At 44.8% G+C, this 11,374-nt stretch overlaps 1 protein-coding gene across 1 annotated transcript in view; it reads right to left on the bottom strand.

The window, feature by feature from the left end:
• The window catches only part of DBN1 (drebrin 1), a 46,008-nt gene that overhangs the window by 9,683 nt on the left and 24,951 nt on the right, over positions 1–11,374 (bottom strand). Inside the window, exons 2-7 of the mRNA XM_029284931.1 lie at positions 8,545–8,600; positions 8,169–8,281; positions 5,340–5,414; positions 4,417–4,563; positions 3,585–3,662; positions 3,249–3,400 (exon numbers count right to left, since the gene is read on the bottom strand). Of these exons, the coding sequence (XP_029140764.1) occupies positions 3,249–3,400; positions 3,585–3,662; positions 4,417–4,563; positions 5,340–5,414; positions 8,169–8,281; positions 8,545–8,600 (621 nt within the window). The remainder of the gene's footprint in view (positions 1–3,248; positions 3,401–3,584; positions 3,663–4,416; positions 4,564–5,339; positions 5,415–8,168; positions 8,282–8,544; positions 8,601–11,374) is intronic.

Raw genomic sequence — 11,374 nt, 5'->3', positions numbered from 1 at the left:
CTTATAGGGTTGTTGTTTTTTTTGACAGATGGTTCCAGTTGTCTGCCTCCTGCTGCAAAATTAGGCAGAGGGTGCAAAAAATGTCTCTTTTTAACATTCCTTCTCTCTCATTTGTTAACAGAGGGCCTCTCTTAAACATAGTAGTCAAAGGCAAAGAGAAGCACCGCATGAATCGTCTTTGTAAATAATGGCTGCTATAATAATAGAAAAGACACTTCTCATATAAAGAATAAACCAAATGATAGAACCTCTCCCCCAAACCAATTAGCTCAGCCAGCTTTATAAACACTGAAATCCAATTCTCTTAAGTCATATCTTAACTAGATATCTTAACCAGAACAGTGTTTCACAATCTTAACCACTTTAAGAAACGTGGACTTCAACTTCCAGAATTCCCCAGCCAGAATTCTTTGAAAGAATTGGTCCACGTACCTTAAAGTTGCCAAAGGTTCTAGTCTAGAAGAAAACTGGCAATACTTCATGAGATCACTAGCCTTTTCCCCATTGACCGGTTATCTAGCAACCTGTGTGAGTTGACTCTAGTAGCTGATCACCGTCGGGAAGGTATGTCTTCCACTGGCAGGCTTTAGCAGTGAGTTCTGTGCAAGCAGTCCTCGTTTAGTGACCACATTTGGAACTGGCAACTCAGTTGTTAAGTGAGGTGATCACTAAGTAAAACCATGACTACGCTTACAATCTTACTACAGCTTTCCTTCGCTTTGCAGGTCTGTGGAGATAATAAATGTGAGGATTGATTGCAAAGTTACTTTATCACTATCTTAACCGTGAACCGTTCCCATCCAAGGCAGTCACTAAATGAGTACTTCCTGTAATGCCTTTGTAGCCATTTTTCCTCTTCAGCATTTTTTTTTCTCCCAGAAGGCAATTGCTAGGGTTTTGGTAATCTTCCAACACAGCTGGCTGACTTAGTTTAACCTGTCCATATGGGGTAAGTTTTGAGTTTGGGGTTTTGCTAACTGGAGTCAATTAACTGTAGATTGTTCTTGCAACAAACCATATTCTCCCAACTGGCCCACTTAAGCATATGAAAGGAACGGGCCCACAGATAGCTTGTAACAAGGTGAAAGGTGGGTTTTTTTCCCCAAAACACCCTGATTGCTGGGGTAACCTTGCAGAGCCACCACAAACTACTGTATAAGTAGAATTGTATCTGTCTCTGTCACGCTGCCTATCTATCTATACTTAAGCTTGCCCCAATCCTAATGGACCTTGAGCAAGGAATGGCAAAGCAAAAACAATAATGTATAAAGGCACAAGGCAATTAAAAACCATATAATCACAGGCACCCAAATCAACTAGGGTCCAAAATCAGTTCGAATAATATTACTTTCACTTGTTAATGAATTAAAACAGGAATTGGGAACCATGTAGTTTCAGGGGAGAGCATTCCACAACATGTTGTCTCCCACTGAGAATGTCACTCCAGGAGGCCCCAGCCTATCATGAGAGGAAGGAGTCCCTCAGCAGACCCTATGGGGCGATGGGACTGCTGGACAATTTCGGCTCTGATGGGGACATTATCCGATGCCTCTCACAGGTGCCTAATCAGGTGCTTAATAAATCGAGTTAGGGGCTTCCCCATTTACTCCATTAAAAATACACAGAGATTATGCTCCAGTGCAGGGGTCTCCAACTTTTTTGTTTCGGCGGCCCAGTGGGAGAGGGAGGGGCAGGCACCTTACGCGTGCATGCGCAAACGTGAATGTGGCCACACGTGTGTGCACACGTACAAACAGGCTGCGAGCATGCGCACCACGCAAATGGGGCTGGGAGCATGTGCGCAAGGCTTTCAGCAATGGCGGCACCTGTGTGAGGCTTGTGGGGCCGCCGCCTCCAGGCTCGCGACGATGTTACCACCAGCGCAAGGATTGCGCCGCGGTCCGCAGCAATGCCACCCCAGGCATGAGGCTCCTGCCGCCGCTCCCGTGGGAAGCTTGCGCTGCGGCCCACAGTGATGCCACCGGCACAAGGATTGCGCCCCCGCCCCCGCGCAAGGATCACACCGTGGGCCACCTGCTACTTGCGTTACTGCCGCCATCCACGCAATACTAGTGGTGCTGGCGCTGCCCACACAACACTTGCAGCAATGGTGGCATGAGGGGAGGTGAGCACGCGCACACGCGTGTGCACTGCCCAGCTATTTTCGCGGCCTGGTGGCCAAGAGGCCATGGGCCAGTAGTGGGCCATGGCCCATAGGTTGGGGACCTCTCCTCTAGTGTTTTACCCAACAGATTTCTGTAAGTATTCACCGCAGGGCACATAGGAAAAAAGAGCTGCTGTTTCTAGTTGTCATAAGTTTCCAAGAGACCGAAGAGTGCCATAAAGCACAGTCTGAAAAATTATACATGGACTGGGGAGGCTGAAATCCCCACTTTTAAAAACCAACCGAGAGCCCTATAGGCAGTCACTGTATCTCAGTCTAAGCAACCCACAGACATGTTGGGAGAATAAATTCCTTGTAATATTTTTATTATAATAAATAAGACAAGTTATAGCTTACTAAACAATTAAATACACACACAGCAAAAGGCTAATCAGTCAGGAAATGAAGTAAGTTTTACTAAGCTATTCAAGACCCTTTTTGATGGGGAGCAGCCCTTGAACCTGGGGCTTTGTATTGTCAAAACATAGCCTGTACCCTTGAATTCCTGTATGGCCTTTCCCCAGTACTGAAGAATCATGTGGGCATCTAGCTGCAACAGGTTTCTTAAAATTAGGGTGATGCAGGCAGAACATTGAGACACAACTTGGGACACGCTGAGGACAAGCCAAACAGAAGGAAAAGCAACTGGGCAAGCAATGAGACAAGACAATTTTTACTTCTAATAATATGAAAATGTGTCAAAGAAACATCCTTGTATCTCTACATAACATCAATGACTCCTCCCAAAGAGAGGCAGAGAGAGGTAGAACTTCACCCAGCAATCTCTTACCCAAATCAATCAAACCATGAAAAACATTGTGCCACATAACCATGATTCACAAAAAAAAAAAAAAAAAATCAAAAAAGAAAAACCACAAGAGTATATAATATTCTAAATCTAGCATGTCAAAGAATAATGGACAAAATTACAGCTGCTCATAAACGCCACTGTCTGTGGGAGGAAGCAGCTTTTGTCTCAGTTGGAGAATGCAATAGATCTGGCTATTGCCTCTCCCCCTCACTATTATTACTACCACCAGCACCTCCACCACCCTCCTCCTCCTCCTCCTAGTCCCTCCCTTGCCTATGCTCCTCGATCTGCTCTTCACGCTCCCGGTAGCGCTTCTCACGCTCCTCTTGCTCCTGCCTCTCCTGCTCCATGCGCTCTTGCTCAAAACGCAGCCGCTCGTCCAGGGCTTTCTTCCGCTCTTCTTCTTTGCGTAGCTCTTCCTCTTTCTGCAAAAGATGAAACAGGGATGGTCAGTGCCAACGCCACTCATAACGTGCCTCCCGTCCCACGGCAGGGGTGATTCAAAGGAAGCCAGGACCGACTGCGTGTTTTGTGCCAGTCCGTAGGCACACTGGCGCCCACACAGATGTGGTGTCTGAGCCTGAGCTGTTTAGAAGGAGGATGACCCACCTTAGCCTGCTCCCAGAATTGCTCCCGGTTGAGGCGTTTCATCTCCACAGCTGCATCTGTCTTCTGATAGACCGTGCCCTAGAATTCAGAAGTCAGTCAGATAAGACTCATTGAGAGAGGTGTGTTTGTATTCTAGGTTTGCTATCCCCCTTAGAAAGCCGTCATCTGTTGCTAGAGTCACCTTAACGGAATGATTTCTTCCATTGTGCATGATCATAATTGCATGGGAATAACTGCCTAGAAATTTCCCCAAATACATAACTTCCTCTGAAGCAGTGGTTCTCAACCTTTTTAATGCCGCGACCCCCAACCGGTCGTAAGTCGAGGACTAAACCGGTCGTTAAGTCGAGGACTAAACCGGTCGTAAGTCGAGGACTAAACCGGTCGTAAGTCGAGGACTTTCCCTGCCCAGGAGCGCCGTGCATGCGTGGTTCCGCCCCCTGCGCTGGCCGAGGCGTAGCTGGCAAGCAGCAGAGACGGAGCAGGCCGACCACCAGCTGGCCCAGCTCAAGGGAGGTAAGACACCCGTCGGAAAAGGGGAAAAAAAATGGCGGACAGCCTTGCTTGGCGACCCCCGTGAAATGGTCGATCGACCCCAAATGGGGTCGCAACCCATAGGTTGAGAACCGCTGCTCTGAAGGAACATGTGACAACAGATCAACCCAAGAACTGTTGTTCTTCTGTATTGTCACTCTTGAAAATGAAGTGTTTTGTCCTTGAGACCGAGAAATAAGCTGAGGCCCTGTTGCTTCTGTTCCTATCCCACCAGCAAAACTCGGAAGGAAAAACTAATGTGAGGTTGGCTCAGTGAAGAGTGTAGAAGAAATATTACCACAGGTTGGGCATTTTCATCCTCACGCAGGCGAAGGCGGTGCAGCACTGGACTGGCAATGCGAGCCAAGCCATTGGAGAGTCGCTGACCAATAGCTCCTGGGTCTATGTCTTCCACGCTGCTAGCATTGACAATTACATCCACACCCTGTCAGAGGAGGCATTAAAATCACACAAAAGTATTCAGGATCAACTTTTCTGAGACAAGACATGGCCACCCCAGACTCACCATGTGGAACTGGGCCCACTTTCCAATAGTTCATAATCAACACATTTTAGGTAAAGACCATCTTTTGCTATTTAGAATTCTTAATATTTATTTCTTATCCTTCTTAGTCTTATTATTACTTATGTATTACTTAGGAGTCATCTAGTGAAGTGTGCATGATAGGTAGGACTGAAGCAAGCTGCGACTGGGATCATACCCAAATCATTCATTCTTTAATTTCCCCCTTTATTCCTTTTTTTGCATTGTGTTTGTATCACCTTTCTCTGCAACCAACAACCTTCCCCTTAAGAGACAATGGGGAAAAGTTCTTTAAAGGCTGAAATTATAATACAAGCTACATGTACTAGAGCAATAGGATGCCCTGCTCTATCCTTTATAGACTAATGTCATGCTTTCATTACACTATATGTAAAAGGACTGTTATCTCAACATTTTGGGTACAGCAGAAGTTTAATTATCGATTTATTCTATTTACATCCCATCTTTTCTCTAAGAGCTCAGAGCAGCTTAGAGGAGATTATCTCCTAGTTCTATTCTCACAGGAACAATGTGGTGAGATAGACTGAGCTGAGAGCGAGGGACGAGACCAATATCATCCATATGAGTCTCCCCAGTCCAGGTCCAACTCTTGACCATTAGCCTACCCTGCCTCTCATCTCCACCTGCATGTTCCATTCACATAACCTCTCACCTACCTGGAAGAACTCTGCAATCTTGGCCACATGGCTAGCACAGGCACACTTGCGGGCATCAGCTACATCCTCTCCCACCTGCCAAGAAGGAGAAGGAAGAATTATAGGAAATATTAACACTGAGAAATGTCACTCATGCACACACAGGCTCTCCAGAAGAATTGACAGAAACAAAGATGGCACCAGACCAGGAGAAATTGTCTGGTTTCAGAAATGAAAGATTTTCCAGACATACATTTGGGCCAACAACAAAAGATGTGATACTTAAGACAAAAGCCATATAATTCTGCTAGCAATGTAGAAAAGCGACACCCCTCTTCCTCTGACCTCTCTTAAATTTTGTGGGTGCCAAGGTGCTCCCCTCATTTGATGCGTTCCAATTGCCCTGATTTTTAGTCAATACAATTTTCATTTAACAGAAAGCAAAGCAAAGAAAAGCATTATACATATTTCTAAGGATACCTCCAGGTTACAAAGAGACCCAAAGGTGCTTTTTCAAAAGGCAACTGGATTTTGTTTTTCCTTAAAGACCTTTTGCTTCTCACTAAAAAGCTTCTTCAATTCTAACAGAAGCTTTTTGGATGAGAAGAGAAATGTCTTCAAGGAAAAACAAGAAAGTCCAGTTGCCTTTTGAAAAAGCACCTTTGGGAGAACCATGACGTAGGTGATTGAGAACCTCCATAGACAAACTCTAGAGACATTCTTAGAAAAATTAAAAATATATATACATGGATGGCAGCAATCTAAAGCATTGTGCGGATGTTTGCCCACCCAGGGGAAAAAATTTACAAGGATAAGCAGAGAGGTTGGAGGAATGGGGAAGAACAATCACACCAGTTCTGTGACCATCCCCCACCCAATCACTATTGGGAGAGCCATTTTAGCCTTTAGTCTTCCACTTTTGAAATTCCAGATGTGCCTACCAGTACAAATAGGAGGTGTCTCCATGGGGACTGTAGCAACTTCTGGAAAAAGGAAGCTGGAACTCATACAGTTAACATAGCTTCTATTGCAGGGGTAGTCAACCTTGGCTCTTTTATGACTCGTGGACTTCAACTCCCAGAATTCCTGAGCCAGCTAAGCTGGCTCAGGAATTCTGGGAGTTGAAGTCCACGAGTCATAAAAGAGCCAAGGTTGACTACCCCTGTTCTATTGCTTTGTATGAATCCTCTCATAGTGGAGAAGTGGACAAGCTCTTCCTAGGGCATGTTGTCCATTCCCTTTTCACTTTCTACATTAAGATAATAATTTGCAGCTCAGTAGCTACTCTTAATCTCAAAGCAAAGCAGCTGCATTTATGGGAAGGTCTGCTCCTCAGCAGTATCCAAACATGCGATATCCAGGAAAATGCCATCACCCCCAGGCAGCCAGACATGGTCGCAATTCACAAATACACTCAGCTGTTTCTTTGCCATCTCAATTACTGCAAAAACACCAAGGAACATCCTTTCAGTATATTCCTCAAATAGTTTTCTCTAGCCTGGCATCCTCAAATGTATTCCATATAACTCCCATCATTTCCAAGCAGCACAGCTATAGCTATTTTGGTTGGTGGTAATTATAGTTATAATCCAACACATCTGGAGGGTAATAATCTGGGGGGGGAGATAATCCTTGAGAGTATGGACACAGCAGTGGGAAACTGTTGTTCAAGATTTTTAGGCTTTTCCTGAATAACTGGAAAATAGCACCGCCTTCTTTTTAAATGCCATGTATATTCCTACTGAGAATTCACTTATTTTTTTAAAAAAATCGACAAGCTATTTTCTCCCTAAAGAATATTGTATTTAAACATTTCCATTAGCCAAGATCTAAGTTAGATGCTGAAAATGTAGGTTAAAAACTAGGGAGTGAAGAAGGAAGGAAATACAGAATGGTAATGTGAGAATGGGCGGTTTCTGAATGGTGAGGCAGGCAGTTTAAACTTATGCTGTTTATTACCACAGTAATTCCATTAGAGGGCAATACTGTACAATCTACTGTGGTCAGTGGAAGCCAGCAATATGTCTGCTAAAAGTACTGGCTTTTTCCTCAGAGCCATCTTGATGTTTTCTTGAATAGGAGAAAGCACAGATGCTCTTACAAAGAGATCACCTTGTGTTGAAAAATGGTCACGTATGACTAGTCCAAAAGTTTGGAGAGATATCAACCTTCATCATGAGGATCAATTTCAAGATACTAGAGGGTCACTTTCTACCTAAATCCTACCTAAATCTTAAGGCTGTTAGCACAGATCCCCAAAAGACTCCTGTGTTGTAAGAGCAGGAAGAAGGGGGGAAAAGAGAAAAATGTGACTTTGTGACCAGGAAATCATCACTTGGAAGTTCTTCTCCTGTCCAGTTCTTGAAAGATAGCTAAGTCCACTCAGGACCAAACCACACAATATGTACAGCTTAAAATGATTATGTCCAGTTTGTTTTTTTTTACCATGAGGGAAACATGTAATTGCTTGATCCAGATCAAGTTCATGTTTTGAGTAGGGCTTAGGAAGGGGCCTCTTTCTCCCAGCCCCTTAGAAGAATTTATGCGCACACACAATTCTACCTAAACCAGATACATGAATGTGTTTACAAATTATTTTAAACAAAGATAGTGAGAGCAAGGATAGGCTTTACGTATCGAGTGTCAATCCAGATAGGACTACTTGAGTGTTCTATCAAATGAGGGCGGGAGGAGGGAGAAGGAAGTGTCTCTGGTTGGTATACATTTTAAATACAGCGTAATTTCTCCTTCTAGGCTAGTCAGTTTTATATCATGCATATAAATGAAACATTCTCCTTCAGGAAAGAAGAGTGAGCTATTCCCCAGAGAGGCTTTTTTTTTAGGCCTTACCCAATTAACGAGGACATATTTAGGCAGGGTGGCCTGGGGATCTTTGACACTGCAGAATCCGTACATCACCTTCTGGTTCTCAAAATGGCTAGACAGCTCTTGCAGGCCACCAGCTGGGGAGAGAAAGCAACACACTCATGGGACAAAAGCAACAGCCAGACCCTTCTGCTTTTCAGCTTAGGATACACTTTATAAAATGAAGTCTGTTTTCTCAGCCATCTGGGGAGATCCCTGTCGTAAGTCATGAGCAGCTCAGTCCCAAATTCAACCCTCTGACTATGCAACTATGCTCTATGGAAGGAAGGAGCAAATCCCTTTTTTGGAGGCAAAAACTGCTCGGACTAAAGACAAAGTAGCATTTGATTCCAATACTCACTTCCTGAGGCTGCCAGCTTCAGATTATCAGAATCTTCTTCATAGGTATACAGAGCCCTGGAATTAAAAAAAAAATATGCAAACACGTTGGAGCAGGAAAGCGCAGTATAGAAGTATGACTATTCCTGCTCTCCCAAACCTACACAAAAGGAAAGCTGGAGTCACTATTAAGAGAAAGACAATGTGATGGCTTGTATTGCAGTAGTTTTGCACATGCTGGTTATTTGTTCCCCTGCTGCAGTCCCAAAAACTGTGCATGGCTTTAAAACACTTTATCTTAATTATTTGGAATAGAGATTTCAACAGACCAGAGTGAACCTCACACTTCCCAAGGACTAAGCACACTTGGGATTCGCTTTTTAAAAAGTGAAAGCTGTGGCTCATAAAGTTGAATTGTTGTCTGATGCTGAGTTAATTTGCATGCTCTCTGCACAGAATGAACGCCATACCGGCCTTGAAGAAAGACTTATTTAAAATATATTGTTTTCTGTACAGAATTTCACTTCCCAAACAGCTGAAGTTTTTTTTTTTGCAATAGAATTATTAAAAGTATTATAACGTATGTTTTCATGAATGATTGTCTGTTTCATCAAGATCTAAAACATACTCTGAGTTTTAGATTTATGGAGAGGAGATTGTAAAAAGTGAAATCGGAGAAAATGAAATCAGGAAGTGCAAGTATTCACGCAATGAAATTAAGAGGAGTCATGCACAAAACAATACTTACTGGGAAAATATAAATATAATAATAAGAAGAAATGGATTGAGAGAGAATGACTTGAAGAACTAGGCAAGTTACTGTAGGACAGTGATGGCGAACCTTTTACAGACCGAGTGCCCAAACTGCAACCCAAAACCCACTTATTTATTGCCGGGTGCCAGGTGGGTGTGGCTGTGGTGGTCATGGCAGACTGGGTGGGTGTGGCCAAGGTGGGCGTGGTCACCTCGATGTTACTCATGGGAAGGGACACCTGTGGGGGCCGGGCAGGGTTGGAGGTGATCCAGGGGATCTCTCGCAGGTGGGGCGGTGGGCAGGAGGCTTGTCCTGCGGGGTGAGGCAAGGCGAGGCAGGGCAGGGATGCCATTGCCACAGGACAAGGCGGGGCAGGGGCCGGGGCAGCTTCGGCCTGACACCATCGGCCCCCGCACACAGAGGCCAGCGAGCACATGGGGGCCGACAGTGTCCGTCAGCAGCCACAGCCTGCCAGCCCCTCAACCGGCACACTCTGGGGCTCCGCAGCCCACTGCCAGCAGTTCAGAGAAGCCGCCTCTGAGCTGGATGGCTGGATGACAGCTGAGGAGGTGATGCAGTGGGTCGTGCCCGGGAAAAGGAGAGCATGCGAGGCCAGGAGGGATGGGACGGGAAACCAGCCATGCTGGGAAGCATCCGGCCATGTGGGACCTCGGCAAGTTAGAGGGCGGCTGGTTGAAGAGGGACGGTTGCCATCTCTGGGGCATGGTGCATGTGCCCGCAGAGAGGGCTCTGAGTGCCACCTCTGGCACGCGTGCCATAGGTGTAGGAGAAAGAGGGCCAAAAATTTGGTGCTGGTCCCCACTTCTAGCCCAAACATTTCAATCCAAAATCTAAGAAATAAAACTGCTAGTGATCTTGGCCTTGAGTTACTAATGGTAGATGCCAGTTCTACTTGTAATTTAAACATGTTCATCCACACTTTGATACTGGATATCCAAGTGGATCTGGCATGCATTATCAAAACCTTGTGGGGGGAAGACCCCTGATGTCATCCTGAAATTCCCCTCCCTCTAAGTATTTCAGCAACCAACTCCAGGATTGGGTGGGGTAGTGTTGATTATGAGACACATCTTGTCTGTGGCCAAGGTTTCACTTGTGGGGAAACAGGCCAAGTGTGCCTATGTGTATGATTGGGCAACAAGGATATGTTGGGGGTCCTGTTCATCTTCTGACCGCTGTGCTGCTGAATAGGATGCTTTTTCAAACCTACCTATTAAAATTAGTTTGGAAATTTCCCCAGCTTTTTAGTGCTGTGAAATTTTAATTTTCGTATCTTGAGAGCAGCTTCGGGGAAGGCTCAGAAATTCCAGGACAACCATAGGCATCTCCCACATAAATCTGCTCATACACATAGATATACCTGGATTGTTTTCTCAGAACAGTTAATGATGTGGAGGGTATTTGGTTGAAGTTTTTTTTTATTTTATCATAATTAGATCACTCTCTGCTCCAGATGAGATTCATGGTTGCCCAGGACCTCTGCGAGGCAGATCTGTCTCAGGTGCCTAATGGATGCAGGTGGATTCCAGAGGGCATTTGGGAATCTTCTTAGTGATCTTAGGGTACTCCATAGGCTTTTGGATTCAGGAGGCATCTTTAATACTTAATATGATTGCTCCCAAGTGGACCCTTCCCATTAGCCAATTCTAGGGAGTTTTTTTGGAAAAACCAGGAGATGAAGCAGCAGTAACTATGCCTGGAATGCTGGTGGAGGAAAATGAAATGTGAATATGACTGCTTAGGGGCATAAGCTTATGTTCAAGCCTACAGAATAGCAGTAAGAGCAATAAAGCATCAATCCTGGCTTGCTAATCTTGCTTTAGATTGTTCAATTTTTGCCAGGGGAAGGATGAAGCCCCCTGGCTTCTATGACTTGTTAGTCCAACATTTCGCTAATAAAAGTTACATTCACTGCAGTCTGTATTTTTCATGGACAAAGACAGAAGTGATGCCGGATAATGTCTTGTAATGCTATCTAGGACTTCTTTCAGCTTATGGGCTCTAATGAAGTGGACAGGGTGCTCCCTAACCCTGCTGTTTGTGAGACTGCAATCAAGCTTCTCTTAGCTCCTTCAGC

This window comes from Protobothrops mucrosquamatus, unplaced genomic scaffold, assembly GCF_001527695.2.
Source record: "Protobothrops mucrosquamatus isolate PMUCROS unplaced genomic scaffold, P.Mucros_1.0 scaffold1124, whole genome shotgun sequence".
Classification (NCBI taxonomy): Eukaryota; Metazoa; Chordata; class Lepidosauria; order Squamata; family Viperidae; genus Protobothrops; species Protobothrops mucrosquamatus.
This window is presented reverse-complemented; position numbering and strand designations above follow the sequence as displayed.